General features: G+C 38.2%; 1 protein-coding gene across 3 annotated transcripts; it reads left to right on the top strand.

The window, feature by feature from the left end:
• The first annotated feature begins 11,216 nt into the window (after window positions 1-11,216).
• Window positions 11,217-19,406, top strand: LOC110464691 (interaptin-like). 3 transcript variants are annotated; one of them, XM_021520037.1, is made up of 7 exons: window positions 11,217-11,492; window positions 12,265-12,977; window positions 13,792-14,133; window positions 14,763-14,891; window positions 15,737-15,904; window positions 18,144-18,281; window positions 18,887-19,406. In XM_021520037.1, exons 2-7 carry the CDS (start codon window positions 12,291-12,293, stop codon window positions 19,343-19,345), a joined length of 1,923 nt encoding a protein of 640 aa, XP_021375712.1. In that variant the 5' UTR covers window positions 11,217-11,492; window positions 12,265-12,290; the 3' UTR covers window positions 19,346-19,406. The 3 variants fall into 3 exon arrangements, with proteins under 3 accessions (XP_021375712.1, XP_021375714.1, XP_021375713.1); XM_021520039.1 differs by having other exon boundaries at window positions 11,217-11,508; XM_021520038.1 differs by lacking the exon at window positions 11,217-11,492 and adding an exon at window positions 11,515-11,679.
• Window positions 19,407-22,924: the final 3,518 nt, after the last annotated feature.

The raw sequence follows: 22,924 nt of genomic DNA, 5'->3' as shown, positions 1-22,924 counted from the left end.
CATGGTGTATGTCTATACCTTGACCTTGCTATGGTGTGTGTCTATACCGTGACATTGATATGGAGTGTGTCTATAACGTGACATTGATATGATGTGTCTATACTGTGACATTGATATGGTGTCTGTCAATACCGAGACATTGATATGATGTGTCTATACCGTGACATTGATATGGTGTGTCTATACCGTGACATTGATATTATGTGTCTATACCGTGACATTGACATGGTGTGTGTCTATACCGTGACATTGATATGGAGTGTGTCTATACCGTGACATTGATATGATGTGTCTATACTGTGACATTGATATGGTGTGTGTCAATACCGAGACATTGATATGATGTGTCTATACCGTGACATTGATATGATGTGTGTCTATACCGTGACATTGATATGATGTGTCTATACCGTGACATTGATATGGTGTGTCTATACCGTGACATTGATATGGTGTGTCTATACCGTGACATTGATATGATGTGTCTATACCGTGACATTGATATGGTGTGTGTCTATACCGTGACATTGATATGGTGTGTGTCTATACCGTGACATTGATATGGTGTGTGTCTATACCGTGACATTGATATGGTGTGTGTCTATACCGTGACATTGATATGGTGTGTGTCTATACCGTGACATTGATATGGTGTGTGTCTATACCGTGACATTGATATGGTGTGTCTATATCGTGACATTGATATGATGTGTCTATACCGTGACATTGACATGGGGTGTGTCTATATCGTGACATTGATATGATGTGTCTATACCGTGACATTGACATGGTGTGTGTCTATATCGTGACATTGATATTGTGTGTCTATACCGTGACATTGATATGATGTGTGTCTATACCGTGACATTGATATGGTGTGTGTCTATACCGTGACATTGATATGATGTGTCTATACCGTGACATTGAGATGATGTGTGTCTATACCGTGACATTGATATGATGTGTGTCTATATCGTGACATTGATATGATGTGTGTCTATACCGTGACATTGATATGATGTGTGTCTATACCGTGACATTGATATGGTGTGTGTCTATACCGTGACATTGATATGGTGTGTGTCTATACCGTGACATTGATATGGTGTGTGTCTATACCGTGACATTGATATGGTGTGTGTCTATACCGTGACATTGATATGGTGTGTGTCTATACCGTGACATTGACATGATGTGTGTCTATATCATGACATTGATATGGTGTGTGTCTATATCGTGACATTGACATGGTGTGTGTCTATACCGTGACATTGATATGGAGTGTCTATATCGTGTCATTGATATGGTGTGTGTCTATTTACCGTGACATTAATATGGTGTGTGTCTATACCGTGACATTGACATACTGTGTGTCTATACCGTGACATTGATATGGTGTGTGTATACAGTTTATCTCCTTTGTTCATCACTCCTGTTAAATATGAAATACCACCCAATTAAGTTCGAGCTGCAGTCGTAATTTTACGAAACAATACTCATAGCATTACAACTATCTTAAATATCAAAACTCGAGATAGGGAATAATTACTCATGTTATTTACAACTAAATGAACACTTCTTTGAAAACAGACCTGACTTCTACAACATATACTATAATGAAGGTACCGTTGATACCAGTGTAAAATTAAGGAGGTTGATTAAGGTATTTAAAAAAACGTTAAACGATAGATCATTACCTTCAGACTCTGTAGTTGGCTGAGGTTTCCCCTCACAACCTAAGCTGCATTGCTATACGCTGTGATCAATTTTCAAAAATTACATCAAATCTTCTGAAGTTAACTTACTAACAAGTTGAGCGGTGTTTGGTGGACATTAGATCCCTTATACTCACAACGAGGGCGTTCCGAGACTGGTGAGGCTAGCCACTGGGAAGTATTGAGGATAAATGGACCTGGGGGATGCCAAAATCACCAAGGACGACTACATCAGAGCCACCACTACATGAGATCATAAGATCCAGGCATCCAATGACGAGACCAGGGTCTCAGCGTAACTACGAGGAAGATAACGTCGCCCATTCCAACTCTAGAGGAGACTGGAAGCATTAGCTGTGATGCTGCCGCTCCCTTTGTTTATCTTGGTAATCTTTCGTGTGTTTTCGTGTGAAATGTCAATGATCAAATAAGCTGTTTATTATATTGTTTAATTTTGTAGTTTACCTTACCATAAATTTATATATAAGTGTCATCATTTCGTGGTGCTTTTTTTTAATATCATTGCACCATTAAAACACGGTAAGCAGGGGTTGTTCACTGATTATGTTAGACATTTAATAGGTAGTGTTGTTCTTATATGAATGCATTTTTCAATGTCCACATATACATTTGTTTATGGTAAATATACAATAATTGTAACATAGCCAATCTTGTTTGGTTGTATAATGATATATTGATTATATGACCATCGCGAGTCAGGTTTCCAACTCCTCCAATATTCGAACATTCGGTAATAATTAGTCAGGGAGCACCACTGCACACATACATCAAGGTAGCCTTCCTCGGGCGATTAGTCGGATTTGAAACATTAGCAAATGGCTTGTTGCATTTTCGATCAATTGATACAAATTTTCGTTGCAGTATCTTTCTAAAATGGACAAATCTGCAACCGTTGGTCACTAACAGTATATAGTTGCACCATAGATCAACTAGCACAGATTGTGTGTACAAAGTTTTTCTAAAGGCTAAAATGTTACAACTACTGGAACCCAAGAATATTTTCCTGTGATTTACTCAGTAAGCGGTTATTCGACAGGTCACAAGAGGCACTTAAAGCTACAAGAACTGCTGAAGTTGCTTTATCGTGTGTTTCAGTCATTTAGATAAGAAAGTAATATGATTGCACTTTATGTTACCCTTGTACGTGTTGATATTTTGTTAAAGTCAAATATTTAGTCATACCACTTCTTTATTGTTAAGTACAACCATCAGATACTTCACGTGCAAAAGATAAAGGAAGTTATAAATTGAATATTCATTCGGTGAATAGCAAGTTGAAAACTAAATTAAACGTTATGAAACTGATGATGTTTATTTTAATAAAGACTTGGAATTGCTGAGCTTGCCTTAACGTGACCTTCATTGAGTCAGACACGAGCCCAGCGTACTTTTTACTCTGCCGGGCCAGTACTGCAGAGCAGGGTTTTAACCCTTTAATAATAGTTATAAAAATACATATTAGTTAATATTATATAAACTTATTGTTCTTTCTATTTGGAATAATACTACTTATAATCTTATTTCATTATTGGAAGGAAATAAGGAAAAGTAAAGGAGAAAAAGACCCATTGTTGTGGAATGATTAGCAACAAAGTATCTTTTGTTGTATAGACGACAACCGCTATGCAAATCACAAGGAACACTAGCGAGCATAAAAAACACATTGCCCTCCATACCTCGCAAGGAAATGAAATACTTCCAAATGAGATCATAGTGGTTGCCAAATAACTTGAGAATAGTCGTCAACCTGCATCTCCCGAAACAGTGTATCGTAAGTTCTGTTAGTATCCAACATTGAAATTGCGATATTCAGAGCAAGCCCTTAAATACCCCATCAAGTGCGATATACATACATCGATTGAGGTGCAATCGGGTATATTACTACCAAGAAAGGAAAGGTCCGCGACAAGAGATTCGAACTCGTTACGCTTATCGTATAGCTTAGTAGTAAGCTGTCCCTGTTTGTTATGTTGAACGTAAAGGTTAAGGTAAGCCGTTAATGTAGAGGTGTTAAGTTAAAATAATATTAAAAATCGGAAAACTGGGCAAGGCTTGTGCTATCTGATAAGCTCTTCAATAACATAAGGTACATGGGAAAAAATAGAGAACTTGTTCCCACGGGAATGCCAACAGTCTGTCACAGAAAACAATGCTGATTTGTATCCAGAAACTCAATCATTCTCACGATTTCACCCTCAGCGTATTTCATTTTGTAGAGATGGGGTTTTTTTCCAAAAAATATGCTCCGAAATAGTTTACAACCATATATCTATATCGCTGTTCGCCTTTCTCGGAAAAGAAATTTTCTCACAATTAGATAACTAAGGTGTCATTTAATTTGAAGCATTGTAGTGCTTAGAGGGGAAAAGTAAAATATTCCGATTGAATAAAGATTGTAGAGGCAATGCTGTTGAAAGATTGATCAAAAGATATGTAGATATTTTCATTTCTTTCAAAATCAGCTTTTGGAGTATACGGTGTCACAATACAACTGTTACCTTGATTTAATTTTGCCAAGAATTATAGACAGAACTTCGGATAATGACTTAGCTAAGCAACTAGCAGGGCAAGTGGCAAAACGTTATTTGGGACTGGTCCATTTGTCAAGCTATGACTGAGTGAGCGATTTGTAATTTTTATCTGTACAACGATGTGAAGAAATTGTGTATTTCTTATGTCACTCGACCCGGGAAGTTTCGCCTATCGATAGGGAGCGTATACACACTGCATCAAAAGTCCATATACCCGACATCAGAAAACATCCCTAGATTGTATTGCACGCCCAAAATCCATACACCGGGCTACCTGTGGGAAGTCCTGTGTCACCCATAGCCGCGAGTGTGTTCATGGAACACCTAGATCAGACCGCCATTAGATCGGCACCCATGGATTGCGGCCCCAAACTTAAGAAACAATATGTAGATGACATCCTAGAAATAGTAAAAAAAGGGGCCAGTACAGGGCCTAACCGATCACTTGAACCAAGTGGACAAAACAAATTCCATTAAATTTACCCATGTGAAGGAAAGAGACGGAACCATACCATTCTTGGAAACGCTCATCGTCCGCAAAGAAAACGGCACCATCAAACTATCAGTGTACCGCAAACCGACACGCACTGATAAATATTTTGCTTTTAATTCCCACCATCCACTACACCAAAAGCTTGGAGCGGTACGTACACTCCTCGACAGATGCCACAACATCATAACAAAGCAGGACGATCGACACAGGGAAGAATAGCACATAAAAGACGCACCCAAGTGTTATGACTACCCCGACTGGTCAATTAACAAAGTGAAAAGAGCTGTAAAAGAAAAGACAGAAAATTAAAAATAACAAGACAGAAGAACAGAAATGAGAGCCAAACCAAATGCAAAGGCTGGTTCACAATACCCTTCGTTAAGGGGACATCTGAGGCGTTCGCCCGGGTGATGAGGAAAAAACATTTCAGCACCCCGATGAGACCACTGACAACACTCAGACAGTTACTGATGCACCCCAAAGACAAGACTGACATTTTAGACAAAACAGAAGTTGTATATCAAATTCCGTGCAAAAATTGTCAGCGGTCATATAGAGGAGTAACTGTTAGGAAATTTGGTACACGTCTGCATATAAGACAAACGGGAGTAGAGAAAATGAGCAACCTCACTTTTACCAGATCCACACGCAAAACATCCGCCACCCAGTACAATAGATCGGCATTTACAGATCACGCTAACACCCAAAATCCCATCGTCGATGGGGACAATATCAAGATAGCTGAAAGGGACCAGCACACAAGAACGAGACAAATCAAAGAAGCAATCAAAATCAGGAAAACTCAGAACATGAACAGAGACGAGGGGGGACACCACGTATGTATGGGTTCTTGCGAAGTACAAAGGAGACGGGTATCTTTATCATCGAACAGTTTCCGTGAAGATTGTAAAACAGAAGCATGATAGGCTAGCAAATTCTGTATGTCTTTTTTTTAAAGAAAAACAAATAGAAAACAAAAAACTAGAAGTATATTAGTAGTGTTTCATAGGTTATCAAGCAAGCCTAATTCCTGTTGCAAGCCGTTAAAATAAAATAACAGAAAATCCCGTGATGTCATCACTTGATCGATTTGATGCACAAATTATAGATCGCTGCCTTTAGAAGCATAGATAATCTAGAGGAACAAATAAGTATTTGTGCTGACGCAACGCATACGAACTTGGTTGAATACCAAACACAACAAGTGCGGTCCCCTATCAATACCTCGTATTTCCCAACAGCTTCATCACATTACATTTCCTGGAACCCAAATAACTACCCGATAATGCCTTTGTGTGTACACACTAAAACCCACATTGACAATGGAATATACTGCGACAACTGCCTACAATGGAAGCATTTTGAATGTAAGGGCATAGACAACAACTTTGCCACAACACCTTACAGCTGTCTACTATTTTAACAGTCAGACTTGGACCCAGTATCATCGGATAGGGTAGATCCATCACAACATGTCAAATAACTCTACAACTTACTTATATCAGATCAACATATTCCCACTGATGAAGTCACCGAAAATACGTCTGTAAATATACTGGGCACGAACTTTGCTCACAACTGTATCTTCTGCAATGCAACAGACAAACACCATACCCAAATCAAGACCTCCATATAAGAATCGGACAACTATAAAATGACTTTCTATGTTCTAGGCAATCAAACATGGAGAACATACAACAGCTATCAACTCAATTGAACACATAATCCAACACGAGTGCTTCTCAGCGACATGTGCAGCCTCATGGACATGGTCCGGTCCATCCAAACCCCATCTCTGTTTTCATGCCTATGATGGTGAGGTTTCCAACTCCACCCCCAATCATGTATTTCAACAACACAATGGGAAGAAATGCTTATACCTCACGTGGAATAAACCACGGGCAACCTAATAGCCACATCGTGGAACTGGATCCAATACCTATTATACCATTAACGGCACAAAGTAATCCTTACAAAACAAACATGCGAAAGATAGAACTAAAGAGATACGTAGAAAAATCTAGCCATGTTCCTCCCCGATTCAGAAATAACTACGGACATGGACGGTCGATCGAGTATGGCACCCGTAACCGAAGGAGAAGGGCAGACACAGCTAATATACAGAACCACCACATAAACACCAGGAATCCAACAATCGTAACAACCAATCTCTTTATGTTACGGGGCCTAGCAACAGAGAAAATACATCCGAACAAATACAAAGCTGCACCTCTATCAAACTCGCTACCGTAAATGTCAAAAGCATCAATTCCAATTCGCATTATGACAAACAACTACTGCAGAAAACCGACAAGGAACATTGACGTTTTGGCTTCTAACCAACAACAAAATTCATTGAAACAGTAGCTGAAATTTTCTCCTGGTTATTCAGCAAAAAAAAATGTTTAAAGGTTTTTATATATTTGACACCTGAGAACTTATTTAAACGAAGTATAATGACCATGTCATCTTCTTATGTAGATACCTAAATGCCCCCTTGTCACGCAATCCTCAAAATGAAACGGGTTTGTTTTTACGAGACTTTGTTATGAAACATCAACTCATAAATCAACAAAATGGAGATTCACCCTTCATTCACGAAAACGGTAAATCATCTGGAGAAATTGACTACATACAGAAATACAAACTAGCTGAACAAACATCTGAGGTCGTCTATACTGACCAGGTATTCATCCGAAAAAGGTATTGGGCAACAAAGCCCTTTCTACTAAATAATCATTACATCAGGTAAAATGGTCGACAAAAGAACTGTCAAACTCAAACAGAATTGAAGGAAGTGTGACCAAATAACATCATTTTCAATCTTTCGCCACTTCTATCCCTGAAAACAAATACGACAACGGCTACTTCGACGAAATATCGTTTAAGATGTTGAGGAGAACCTTGACTACTCGTCTGACACTATCACATCTGCATCTTTGGATGAACTTAAAACTGTAACAGGAAAACTCAAAAACAATCAGCCATTAAATCTGCCCTACTAATTACTTAATGTCAATATGAAACCAAGTAAGCAACCAAACCTCTCGTCTTTACAATTCTTGATACAAGAAAAGATTTCGATGTAGTGGATCATCGTCTCTTACTACAGAATTTCTACTTTGATGGCATACAGTCTGCAAAATAGATGCTTCTCAAAAACATGACCAGGTAAAATGGAAGAGGATACCATCTTCAATTAACACCAAATAGGGAGTACGTCAGAGTGCAGTTTTGTCTACCGAACGCTACAAACGATATAACAACCCTTGCTCATCCAATTGGAGGAGAAAGAAGGGGCATAGATCATCAAAATTCCTCACACTATATGTGCCGATGACCATGCTCTATTGTCGCACTCTACAAAAGAGATTGATTTGATGCTGGAAACTGTTGATCAGTGAAGTCACGAAAACAGATACGATATCAATCCAACTACGATGGCCTGTATATCATTTAACACCAAATATCAGGAATCAAAATACACATTGGATGGCAAAAACATCCCAACTGTGTAAACACCACCAAATATCAGGAATCAAATACACATTGGATGGCAAAAACATCCCAACTGTGTAAACAACACCAAATATCAGGAATCAAAATACACATTGGATGGCAAAAACATCCCAACTGTGTAAACACCACCAAATATCAGTAATCAAATACACATTGGATGGCAAAAACATCCCAACTGTGTAAACACCCCCAAATATCAGGAATCAAATACACATTGGATGGCAAAAACATCCCAACTGTGTAGACACCACACATCTCGGTATACAAAGAGAGTCCAAGGGAAAGGTAAACATCGGTGAGAAAGTAGGGAGAAGGACTGCTTATACTATACTGGTGCTGGAATTCATGGGAGGACACATATTATGGAAATCATTGTCGTCCCAAGAATCATATACTGACTGGACGCAGGAGCTGTACAAACTCTGGGTCACAAAAACTGAACACCTTGCAAACAAGGACACTGAAACAAATACATTATCTACCGGATAGAGCAGCCTATTCGCTAACAGCTGTCTCTCCGATTTCTAACAATTTACGCACAGTTTCACAAAAGATATCTTAAACGTTTTATACAACTTACTTCAAAATCCAAACTATTCTATGTTTTGAAGTTTGTTTAATGTGCAAAAATTAGGATTAAAATAATGTTTAAACTAAAATCAAAACTCGATCGAACTTTCTATTGCGGAGAGACAGCTAGCGGTCAAAAAGATAGAGGACGAAACGATCTTCTCTGTACAGCAACTGTTGGCGCAATACGTACGAAACCTTGCCGGGAAAAAAGGAAAACGGAAGGAAAATGTTAAAATATGCCATCAATTTATACAGTCGAGAAACGATTACACATGAAGTTCTGTAGATTAAAATCGTGTTGTAAAACATTCTCATTCCGTGTAATATGCAGGATATGTAAATATGCAGGACCGATATCAACAGAAAAGGAGCCTTAAATACATCAAACCAGAAGCAGTAATTGTCGGCACAGCACACCATATCTAAAATTCAGTCAGAGTGTACAACGGACAGATATCAACGCCAAACTTCTGACAGTTATTTATGTAAATACTCAAGGGTGTGTACCAAACACTTACCATAACAACCACTTATTCTACCGTCGCTTCATTTGAATCTGAACTCAAAAAACCGTTGCCTTTGCCGAATGTAAGGAATAGACGATACCGTTATGATACGTTATATGATGCGGTATATACGACTATTAAATGATTGGTCACTACCAAAAAGTGATATTTTCACAGTGTGAAAATATCACTTTTTGGTAGTGACCAATCATTTATATTTATCACTCTTCTAACTTTTGATATTTGTCACTGTGTGAAAGATATGTTTTATCAAGTTGATAGAATCCGATATTTCACTGACTGGCAAAAATGTACTAGGCCTAAATCGATATATTTATCACTCTTTTAACCAGTCCACAAAGAACTGTTATGAACTAAACAAGAGGCCCATGGGCCTTAACGGTCACCTGATATATTTATACAGAGAGTTGATTTTGATTTTAACATGAACAAAAATATTATTCAAAGTGACAAAAAAACAATAAACCCACCTTAATCAATATCTAGCTTACAGATTTAAGACTAAAAAAGTATTTGAAACTAGCACCTCTGATTCTAAGCAAGGAAAATGAAGAAATTTTAGCCCGCTAACGCCTTTGGGCCCACCCTCCAGCCCTTGGGGGTAGGGCTGGCTCAAAATTTTCAAAGTATCAAACTGTCACCTCAGGGTTATAATTCCAATTAAGTTATTGACATGTAATATTCAAAGTATCATTTGCCATTATAAACCATAATAATTTTTGCCCCCCCCCCTCCTTCCCCAGGGGGTAAACGTGAGACCCTAGGGTCATAAACAAGATCCTTCCATCTATGAAGAGTATTTGATTCTACCATATCTTGGTCTTGAGAAGAAGGTTTTTGAAATTTTAGTCAATTTGACCCTTTTTGGCCCCGCCCCTCGGGCCCCTGGGGGCTGTGGACCAAACCGGCCAATTTAGTTGACCTTTGGCCATGGAAGGTTTCTGCAAAATTTCATTGAAATTGGTTCAGGGGTTTTGGAGAAAAAGTCGAAAATGTAAATTGTTTACGGACGCACAACGGACAACGACGGACAAAAGGCGATCGCAATAGGTTACTTGAGACTTTGTCTCAGGTGACCTAAAAATGTGTTGTCCGTCTTTTTCAATTAAACCATAATTGCATATAAAAAGTTCCAATATCCTAAATTTTGAAGGGTATTTAAGGAGTGCCTGAATTCTCTTATAGTTCTGTTCTGGTCGGAGACGATACTGTTAGAGAAACAGTTTTTCCTGCAGTTCAACTTTGTTCTTGGTATCAACAATATAAAATTCTTATATTATTTTAAAAGATGTTAGTCCTAGTATCCTTAACCTTCCTTGTATGTTCTAACGGTTATTGCAATTATGTCTTTTTTATACAACACGTCCTTGTCCATATATTTAAATGTTCCGCTTCTCACTACGCCTATTATCCATGGATGATAAGAGGCGATCGCCTTATGACGGTTGTCGTCGCAAAGCCACGGGTTAACCCGTTTTAATCGGGACTCCGAGGAGCTGATTAAAATCCATGGCTTTCGACGTAGGCCTATCGAAACTAACGTTATATCATGAGTTACTTCCCTTTGAACGATCAGCAGTGTATGTTTTCGTCGCATTGATTTTATTTGTCATTCTCATGTTATAACCAATATCAAAGATACACATCCTATCTTAAACGTATAAACACATGCCCAAAAATGTTGTTCTAAAATATATTTCTTTGATATTAACTATTTTCTCACTATATCCAGAGACGTATGTATTACGTCTCTGCTATATCCCACAGGTGCCTCATCTCTTCTGAATCAGATAAGTGTTTGATTCTTACGCAGCTATTTCAAGCGTGCATCGGACAACTTGGTCATAGGGGGAAATCCCTACGTACGTGTAAGAAAACATATTAAAAAAATTAACAAATATATTTATACTACAAACGGAAATTCTCCATTTCGAGGAAAATGAAAGTTCAAATGAGGAACCTCAATTCCAGTTAATTCAACTTTGCATTTGAAATATTACATGTTTCTTTTTGCTAAAGCAACATTGTTTGCATGCATGTTTACCATTTTCGTACTCTGAGATAATCAGGATACATTCTATAAATAGAACGGATAAGTAACACGGAAGCAAAGGTAAGAGGGATAAGATGTGCGTCAGAGTGTTATCTTAAATGATACTGTAGCGTTTTCAGAAGTTACTGTGGTCAAACGTCACATGGTATGGAAGACTTGATACTGTGTTTCATTTGATTGTATTTATATAGTGTATCAGTGTCCAGTACGTGTATCAGTGTCCAGTACGTATCGACAATCTGGATTTGTAAGTCATATTGTTCTTGATATATAATAAAGCACTAATCATGTGTTTTTTGGTAAACCTACTTAACTTCTAAATTTGAAATATACTTGTAACATTATAATGGCTGGGCGGGTCGGGATTAATCAAATGTGCTCATAACTTTTAACACTCGGTAGCAATAATCATGCAAATGACCAAGTCCATATCTGCTACATTCATCCCGCCTTTTAGTTTTATTTAGTTCTTTGCCCCAGAAAATAACAATATTGACAGCCAAGGTTTTAAAATTCCCTTGTAGTTTTAGCATTCACCCAGTACTTAAACAAGGGTTGGACAAAGGCACCACTGTAAAAGGAGAGAGAAAAATGCACTGTTAGTTTGTGATTTGCTCCTAGGACTCGCCAAACTCTAGATTGATGTTACCTGGTAGCGGGTGATCGACCTAGCCCAGTTCCCCATACACAAATTTTATGTTAAAGTGATCAGGAACTGAAATGACGACTATATATACACTTTTGCAATATTTACAATTTTTAGAATCAATTATTTCAGTCATTGATTTTGCAAATTGATTACGTTATCATCATTTTTCTTCTATTATAACAGATTTAGAAGTTCAGAATGTGTTTGAAATGGAGAAAGGTCTCCAAGCATCATTAGATAAGTTTGTGCTGCTTTCCAAGGAAGAGGCAGATTCATTGAAAAGCAGAGCCAAGGGGGCACATAATCTTAACCTCCATCTGCAGGAAAATGACATTGAACTTCGCAAGGAAAGAAAAAGATCAAAAGAGTTAGAAAAACTCCTTCTAGAGGCTCACAAACGTATTGGAGAGTTGACTCTAGAATGGAAAGATGGACTTAGTGAAGAAACGACTGATGAAAGTGAGAGCAGTGGACCTGTGTCATCTTTCTCACAGTTTTCATCTACCAATCCACAGGTATCTTCTGTTGAATCAAGCCTTCAGATAGACGGTGGACCTCTGTCTTATAGAAGTTACTCGAAGGGCAAGTCGTTTCCAAGAGAGCAAGTCATGCCCCAGGGGAAGTCACACCAGGTCACATACCCAGAGCCTCGTGTTTTCAAATTTGGAAATGACATAAATGTATCTTCAAGCTTAAAAGGAACTTCTGATTCTGTGATGAAGAAAAATCAGATGGAGGAGTCAAAACTTGACTGTGACACTAAAAGCTCGTTAAAAGAGACATTAGAGGGAGTTTCAGTTCAGTACTTCAACAATTTAAAAATGGAACTTATAAAGACGAAGAGACAACTACAGCGTGTTCTCCAGCAGAACCATACAGATTTAAATCAAGTTGAGGTTTGTATCAGATCACCTAAATCACTATTGTGACGTGTTGTGCTTGTCTTTTCGATGTCCTTAATCTGTAAATAATAATTTTATTTTGCCTCAGAAATGGTCTGTTCGATTTCAACCAAATTCATCGGTATTTATATACATCAGTCTGTACTTAAGAAGGGTTAATCCCTAAGTTAGGGTGACCCACGGAGGACTGGGACAGTGATCTTAACAGATCACACAAAACCTTCACAAAATCTCTGAAACTCATGCATGGATTTTTACCAACATTCTATAAAACGATCCTTAGAAAATGAGGATCAAAATCTATATTCAAGCAGGGGCAGAGAGGTAGGGGTCATAAAGGACCACTGAATGCGAAACGTTCAAACATTGTATCTCTGAAATAATTCTTAAATGATAAGAATAAGATTTTATTTACCAAAGAAGGGACTAAGAACCCCATAGGGTGTAGGGGCCATTAGTGGTCACAAAGTGCAAAAGCTTCAAAAGACATCTCTTTTTCAAAATTATTGGTGGTACCATATATCTCCAACAAACTGTAAAAGGATCCATACATTATGGTGATAACATGATGGAAAGGATTGGTAAAACAATGTTGCTCTCAGTGGTTATGTGTAAAGGCTGCTGTGAGACTTTGGGGGGGGGGGGGGGGGGGAAACACTTAGAGAATACATGTTGGTCCTTGTTGGGCATAAGAAAGTTTTGAAAAATCTGAGTATAAAATTTGTATTAACTGCCAGTCTCAGGCAGACAGGTGTTAAAGTCAAACATTCAGTGTTTTATAATCCTTGTTATATTGATGTACTTGCAGATACAAAGACATTCTCATCAAAAGGTGGAAGCTTTAGAACAGCAGTTAAAAGATGTGTCAAAAGAAAAAGATGTGTTTAAGGAAAAGGTGCAAAGTCTCTACAAGGATGTTACCTTATACAAGACACAACTGCATCAGAACATCGAAGGAACAACTGTGAACAGCCAGACGAGCGATTCCTTATCATCAGTCTGCCTGTATGATTCCAGGTCTACCAAGGATATGGTGTCCAGGATGTCTGATAGCTCTTGCCAAACAAGTCCATTTCTGAGACCGTTGGTGTCCCCAAAATGGAGCAGTGACAATAACTCCAATACAGAGGAAAATATGAATGAAAAAAGGGTTAGTTTTGGCTTTTCTCTCTTAAACTCTTTCCTCTATATTAAGTGACATTTCCTCTCTAAACTGTTGGATATCCATCATATATTAAGCATCCTCAGTTAATGTTGATTCAAAGTATTAAATTAAAAGGGGGGTGAGGGCTTTGGTCACAAATGATTTTAAATAACTTGTGACCAAAGCCCTCACACCCCCCTAAACTTAAAAGCAATATGTCTAAATTTTAGACATATTGCTTTTAAGTGTCTTTTCCTCTAGATCTATGTGATGATTATTAGCCATATCTATAGAGAATCATTCTCAAGTGGTGATATTTCGAAAATTTACATAGACCTGGACTGATCTCCCAGGAGCCTAAAGGGAAGGTCCAAATAAGGTAATTATTTGAAAATGGTTGAGGTGTTTGCCATATAACCATATACTTGCTTACTGAGCATGAAGAGATGAACATCATATGCTACCAGGTTGGGTCCATGGGTTCAGCTCTGCCCCATTATATAATTTTATAGATACATATATATTACCAGGTTTGGTCCCTAAGATCTGGCCTTGCCTCTGGGGACTTTCTCCTTGGGTCAAAACATTTTTTTATGTGTTGATTTACTGTAGTGAACCTTTTCTGATTGTTATAGACGACAGGTGAGAGATTGTCACCTGATCCTCATCAAGTTATGAAAGATACACAGAATCGCATACAAAGGCTGACCAAACAGCTTGAGGATCAGCATCTCCTTAATGAACGACTCATCAAAGAGAATAAGGTAAACTGAGGATTATAAGAATAACTTAAACTGTAGGCTGTCAGAATTAGGTTACAATAACAAATGTTTGAGTAAGGGAAATCATTACATGATTGAACTGCTCATTACAAGGAAAACAACAAGCTATGAATACATAATCCTTGTTATAATCTAAAGGATTACAAGGAAAACAACCAGCTATGAATACATAATCCTTGTTATAATCTAAAAGATTACATGGAAAACAACAAGCTATGAATACATAATCCTTGTTATAATCAAAAAGATTACATGGAAAATAACAAGCTATGAATACATAATCCTTGTTATAATCTAAAAGGAAGAGCACTTCCAATGCCATTTTAATATTAGATAATGTCAATACAAGAAAATTCTTTCTTTGCTACATCTATATATATCTGTTCTATATTCAGGCATGAAGTGATGACTATTGATCTTACTAAATGAGTTTCTGTGTCACATGAGATTGATGATGAAAAATATCCAATGCTTTAGGACATGCTTTAGAAATCTCAATTTAAAAAGAAAAAATAATGAATATCCTTCAATTTGTGTTCAATCTGCAAACAATAACTTTACTTTTTTATCGAAAAATATTCCTAAATTAAGACTTGTCCGTGGAACATAATTTGATCCACTCCTTTCTGAACAGGAAAACTCGGTGTTTATTTATAATTATAGACACATATTTAACAGTTAAGAATTTCTGACATGAAAGAAAATGTTAGCGTGATTTTGATTATTTAGAGGTAGTTTCAGTTTTCAAGGAAAAATATGACATTGTCATACTAGTATTTGTGCTTATCAACAGTTATTACACTGCCGCCTTGTTATTATGAACTCAGGATATCAAGAAATCCTACCAGCAGCTTCTAAAGAGTGTGCAGGATACGGAAAGGCATCACGAACAGGCAGATCTGAAAACAAAGAAGATGCAACTCGAGGATGAAAACTTCAAACTCAAGAAAATGATCTCTGAATACGAAGAAGACAACAACCATCTTCTGTCCACGGTAAACGCTGCCTCTATTAAATAATTCATTAGAGTTTGCTTTAGGGTTATCAGCTATTCACCACTAAATACATCTGAAATATTACCTCCAAAATGTTCTGACATGATAGCTACCTTACAAGAAAACACACAACAAAGACCTCCTCTTGGAAGCTTAGTGTATGGTCTGTGGCACTGTCAGATTAATTTGCAAACAACATAAATATAACAACACTGTTGTATTGAAGAGATATCATTACAGTTCCTACTTCAAGGTTACACTGTGTTGTACAATAGAGGTACCATTGCGGTTGCTGTAACAGAGTTACACTGTGTTGTACAATAGAGGTACCATTGGGGTTGCTGTTACAGTGTTACACTGTGTTGTACAATAGAGGTACCATTGGGGTTGCTGTTACAGAGTTACACTGTGTTGTACAATAGAGGTACCATTGGGGTTGCTGTTACAGAGTTACACTGTGTTGTACAATAGAGGTACCATTGGGGTTGCTGTTACAGAGTTACACTGTGTTGTACAATAGAGGTACCATTGGGGTTGCTGTTACAGAGTTACACTGTGTTGTACAATAGAGGTACCATTGGGGGCTGCTGTTACAGTGTTACACTGTGTTGTACAATAGAGGTACCATTGGGGTTGCTGTTACAGTGTTACACTGTGTTGTACAATAGAGGTACCATTGGGGTTGCTGTTACAGTGTTACACTGTGTTGTACAATAGAGGTACCATTGGGGTTGCTGTTACAGTGTTACACTGTGTTGTACAATAGAGGTACCATTGGGGTTGCTGTTACAGTGTTACACTGTGTTGTACAATAGAGGTACCATTGGGGTTGCTGTTACAGAGTTACACTGTGTTGTACAATAGAGGTACCATTGGGGTTGCTGTTACAGTGTTACACTGTGTTGTACAATAGAGGTACCATTGGGGTTGCTGTTACAGAGTTACACTGTGTTGTACAATAGAGGTACCATTGGGGTTGCTGTTACAGAGTTACACTGTGTTGTACAATAGAGGTACCATTGGGGTTGCTGTTACAGAGTTACACTGTGTTGTACAATAGAGGTACCATTGGGGTTGCTGTTACAGAGTTACACTGTGTTGTACAATAGAGGTACCATTGGGGTTGCTGTTACAGAGTTACACTGTGTTGTACAATAGAGGTACCATTGGGGTTGCTGTTACAGAGTTACACTGTGTTGTACAATAGAGGTACCATTGGGGTTGCTGTTACAGAGTTACACTGTGTTGTACAATAGAGGTACCATTGGGGTTGCTGTTACAGAGTTACACTGTGTTGTACAATAGAGGTACCATTGGGGTTGCTGTTACAGAGTTACACTGTGTTGTACAATAGAGGTACCATTGGGGTTGCTGTTACAGAGTTACACTGTGTTGTACAGTAGAGGTACCATTGGGGTTGCTGTTACAGAGTTACACTGTGTTGTACAATAGAGGTACCATTGGGGTTGCTGTTACAGAGTTACACTGTGTTGTACAGTAGAGGTACCATTGGGGTTGCTGTTACAGAGTTACACTGTGTTGTACAATAGAGGTACCATTGGGGTTGCTGTTACAGTGTTACACTGTGTTGTACAATAGAGGTACCATTGGGGTTGCTGTTACAGAGTTACACTGTGTTGTACAGTAGAGGTACCATTGGGGCTGCTGTTACAGAGTTACACTGTGTTGTACAATAGAGGTACCATTGGGGTTGCTGTTACAGAGTTACACTGTGTTGTACAGTAGAGGTACCATTGGGGTTGCTGTTACAGAGTTACACTGTGTTGTACAGTAGAGGTACCATTGGGGTTGCTGTTACAGAGTTACACTGTGTTGTACAGTAGAGGTACCATTGGGGTTGCTGTTACAGAGTTACACTGTGTTGTACAGTAGAGGTACCATTGGGGTTGCTGTTACAGAGTTACACTGTGTTGTACAGTAGAGGTACCATTGGGGTTGCTGTTACAGAGTTACACTGTGTTGTACAGTAGAGGTACCATTGGGGTTGCTGTTACAGAGTTACACTGTGTTGTACAGTAGAGGTACCATTGGGGTTGCTGTTACAGAGTTACACTGTGTTGTACAATAGAGGTACCATTTGGGTTGCTGTTACAGAGTTACACTGTTTACTGTTAAGGTTTTTTAGTGTTGTTTGGCCCTAATTTGCTTGCATTTTCAATTGATAAAGTCAAAACAAAATACTGAGATTGCAGCTTCATTGTTGTGTTTGTGTTGTCAGATTGAGGTGATCCAGAACAACTTGTGTAAGGAGCGGGACAGGGCCATGCAGCTTGAGGCTACTCTCCGTGAGGAACAGCGTTGTCATGGGCTCACCAAACACAACCTTTATGTCATGTATGGCAACCTCAAAACTAAGGTATGTCAAGGGATTGATTTGTGAGGTTTTTATTTTGGGGGCAGGGGGATAGGCAATTTATGTGTTTGCTAGTATGTCTTCATTATGTACAGCCACCTCAAAGCTTGTCAAGGTTGATTTGAAAACAATAATTTCAGAAGATCTTCTTATATAAACTCAAAATCTAGCTATGCTGGGTTTTATGCCACATATGTTGAACTGTAATATCAAAATCTAGCTATGCTGGGTTTTATGCCACATATGTTGAACTGTAATATCAAAACCTAGCTATGCTGGGTTTATGCCACACATGTTGAACTGTAATATCAAAATCTAGCTGTGCTGGGAGTCCTTCATTATGAATGGAGATCTGAAAACTAGATGTCGGTGATTCTTAGTCATGTATTATGACCTCAAAATCTAGGCATGTCAGGGTATATGTGCTGTAACATAAAACCTAGCTACATCAGTGGTCCTAGCTAGTATGACTTTCAAAATCAAGATATCTCAGTAGTCCTATATCATTTACACTTAGCAAATAAATGTTTAATATCCTTTTAGACTCATGATACTAAAAATCCTTATTTTAAAATCATCATATCTAATTGTTTTTTGTTTGTATGTAGTTTGACCGACTTGCCCACCAGAAAAACCTACTTGAGCAGAGATTGGCAAATTCATCAACAGGAGGGCCGCGCAATGTTACCATGACAACAGGAGGAACCCCTGATAGACATATTACACCGCAATCTTCCTTTGAAACAGATCCTAATCCACCTGCTGAAGAAATCCACATTTATGAAAATGTAGCAAGGAAGGTTGAACCATTGAAAAACCAATCAACTGACTCTAGATTACATCAGTTTAATGTTTGTGCAGGTGACCCGGATCATGTGGTGTCAGTCCGGGAGCCTGTGGAATCAACACATCCATACGATGATGACCTGCCACAGATCAGATCCACCACTCCACGAAGTGATTCTCCTGTGAATGTCCCTTCACAGTATCTCTGTAAACGTTGTCTGAATGAATTTGATGTGGAAATGGATTTTCTTTGCCATATTGAAAAATGTTTAATTGATTGACACTCGTATCTTATTAAAAATGAGCTTTCTTTTGATTACTCTTGAATTGTCATATGAGCAGAAACAAGTATGAAAACTTCAGCATACAACTTGTATAACAGCATAGTGAAAATTTAGTTCAGTTTGGGTTTAAAACCTTTTTTTCACTTTTAACACAATTTGAAAATTGTTAACTGAAACTTCCATGTACATGTAATTGTTTTCTGATTGTTTCGTTTTATTTTCATAATTGCCTATTCAGATTTGCTGTTCCTGTGGTACAAATGCTACATACAATATATACATTGGACAGTTAAGTGACCAGCTCACCTGGTACAAGCATATGTGGTGGTGGTGCTTCAACCGTCTTCGGTCAACTTTTGCTTTAAATGACATCTCTTCCCAATCTACGAAGCAGAATTTGTTGGTAGCTTGCTTAGCTCATTGAGATAAAAAAGGATATACAAAGAGAGGAATTGACAATCCTTAGGGGCTGAGGATGGGGGTCAAAGGGGTCAGATTCCACGATTTATTTAACATGGCATCTCCTTCCAGATTACTGGCAGATTTCACCCAAATTGTAATGAAAACTTGCTTAGCCAACAGGGATCTTAAGTTTCACAAAAGGAGATGATGGGGGGGGGGGGGGGGGGGGNGGGGGATGGTGACTACAAGGGGAAGATTTAATCAATATGTAGTGGTAGCATTCTTAACCCATAGAAATAAAGGGTCTTACCTTCCTGGAGGCTGAGGATTGAGGTCAAACGGTGTTGAATAGGAAATTTTACCTTAAAAGACATATCTTCCCAAACATCTGGACAGGTTTTAACCAAACTAAAATAGAGGTAGCTTCCTAAAGCCAAGGGGATCAAAAGTTTTACAAATAAATTTACAGGACTTGCTCTCTTGAGGGTCTTCTACTTCTACTACAATGTTACATTTCAACATGATTTCCAAAGTAGCCAGGTGAGCGATTAAAGGTCCTTGCACGTCTTGTGTTATGTGTTCTAATACTCTCCAGTAATCTTTGGAGATGTTTTTCGATGAGTATGGTAGTTGTTTATATACTTATATGCTCCTTGGCATAAAGCCATCAGGAATTTGAATTTAAATTGTATTATGATGTGTGTTGCTGATTTTAATATTACACAATATTTCTGTAATATTATGATTATTCTGTGTTTTATTGGAATGAAAGAGTGTACTAAATCTGTGTTGGCTCAATTGCTTTAAGGGGAAGTTCCTCCAGAATACAGCTGCAGGTAGTGTTGCATGTCTGGGACACACACAGGACCCTGTCAGGTGTGTTGTAGCCCAATGAGGCTAAGGATTACAAAATATTTGTGTAGTACATAAAACACAATAAGTCATGCAATTGATAAGCATTATTGACTACAAGTTTTTGAAAACCTAATTATGTGTTTGAAATTGTTTTGTATATTAATATATTGTATTCAATAAAAACCTTTTTACTGAAATGTTGCCAGTTGATTTCGCAGACGGCTCATATGACCTATTTCCTCCAACTAATCTGTTGTCATGAGTCATGTGCCATTGGTTAACATTTCTGATTCATCCAAGTAGATTAATGGATATGGTACATAGTGAACAAAGGTTGGTTCCATCTACCAGTTACATGCAGCAGAGTTGTCATGATGGTTTTTACTAGAATAAGTGAATCCTTTATTAGCCTGCCGAGGAAATTGCTTGCCCGTTCTTGAGTATAAATTCTAATCCTTTCAGGACAATTTTATAAATAATTGAGGAAATCAACTGGTAAGAAGACACCATTTGAAGACATTGTACTCTGTGACTAAAATAAGTTTTGCATCAAGCAGATATAAATGGGCAGAGACAGTAGATGTTTGTATTGCTTGTAACTTCTTAAAACGGCTGAAATCAGTCAAAAATGAAACTTTTCATCTCACAGTCATTCCCTATATGAATACAATTTGTGGTCAATACCTTCTGGAATACTGATTTTGATCCTCATAAACTAAGGATAATTTTATTAAATGAAAATATACCAAAATGTTTCTTCGGAGATGTCAACTGAAGGTTTCAAACTTTGTAACTCCTTTGTGGCTAACGTTACATTCCTCAGGAAATTGACCCCCAGTCAATGTTACATTACTAAGGATGGTGTTCCCCAGTCAATGTTACATTACTCAGGATGGTGTTCCCCAGTCAATGTTACATTACTGAGGATGGTGACTCCCAGTCAGTGTTACATTGCTCACGATGATGAAACCAGTCAATGTCACATTACTGAGGATGGTGACTCCCAGTCAATGTTACATTACTCAGGATGGTGACCCCAGTTAATGTTACATTACTGAGGATGGTGACCCCAGTCAATGTAACATTACTGAGGATGGTGACCCCAGTCAATGTTACATTACTTAGGATGGTGACCCCCAGTCAATGTTACATTACTCAGGATGGTGACCCCCAGTCAATGTTACATTACTGAGGATGGTGACCCCCAGTCAATGTTACATTACTCAGAATGGTGACTCCAGTAAATGTTACATTACTCAGGATGGTGACCCCAGTAAATGTTACATTACTGAGGATGGTGACCCCCAGTCAATGTTACATTACTCAGGATGGTGACCCCAGTCAATGTTACATTACTCAGGATGGTGACCCAAGTCAATGTTACATTACTAAGGATGGTGACCCCAGTCAATGTTACATTACTGAGGATGGTGACCCCAGTCAATGTTACATTACTCAGGATGGTGACCCCCAGTCAATGTTACATTACTGAGGATGGTGACCCCCAGTCAAAGTTACATTACTTAGGTTGGTGACCCCAGTCAATGTTACATTACTAAGGATGGTGACCCCAGTCAATATTACATTACTGAGGATGGTGACCCCAGTCAATGTTATATTACTCAGGATGGTGACCCCCAGTCAATGTTTCATTACTCAGGATGGTGACCCCAGTAAATGTTACATTACTCAGGATGGTGACCCCAGTCAATGTTACATTACTCAGGATGGTGACCCCCAGTCAATGTTTCATTACTCAGGATGGTGACCCCAGTAAATGTTACATTACTCAGGATGGTGACCCCCAGTCAATGTTACATTACTAAGTATGGTGACCCCAGTAAATGTTACATTACTCAGGATGGTGACCCCAGTCAATGTTACATTACTCAGGATGGTGACTCCCTCAGTCAACATTTCAATAGATCTTAAACAAACAAGTGATAGATTATAATATGATAATGATATGCAAGTTTATTTATGAGACATACCCTTAGTCCATGAATATGTAACATAAAAATATTCTATGACAATTTATAACAAAGATGTTCAACAACAAGAGGCCCAAGAGGGCTTGTATCGCTCACCTGAATATTTAAGCAGTCATAGCAAAATATTCTCATTAAATATTATATTGCACTAAAAATATTTCCCTCGCAAACTTTGTTGGCTCCATCTGTTGAAACTACCAGCAAAATATTATTATAAGATTCTATGCTTTTTGATTCTTCTTCAGAAGTTGCTTGACATATTTTTCCCTGTGATCTTGTAAGTAGGTCAATGTCATTTTCCTTCTCAAATTGGTTAGCTCTATTCCAA

The sequence above is a fragment of the Mizuhopecten yessoensis genome, unplaced genomic scaffold, assembly GCF_002113885.1.
Source record: "Mizuhopecten yessoensis strain PY_sf001 unplaced genomic scaffold, ASM211388v2 scaffold11021, whole genome shotgun sequence".
Classification (NCBI taxonomy): domain Eukaryota; kingdom Metazoa; phylum Mollusca; class Bivalvia; order Pectinida; family Pectinidae; genus Mizuhopecten; species Mizuhopecten yessoensis.
The sequence above is the reverse complement of the archived record's forward strand: the minus strand, read 5'-3'. Positions and strand labels throughout refer to the sequence as shown.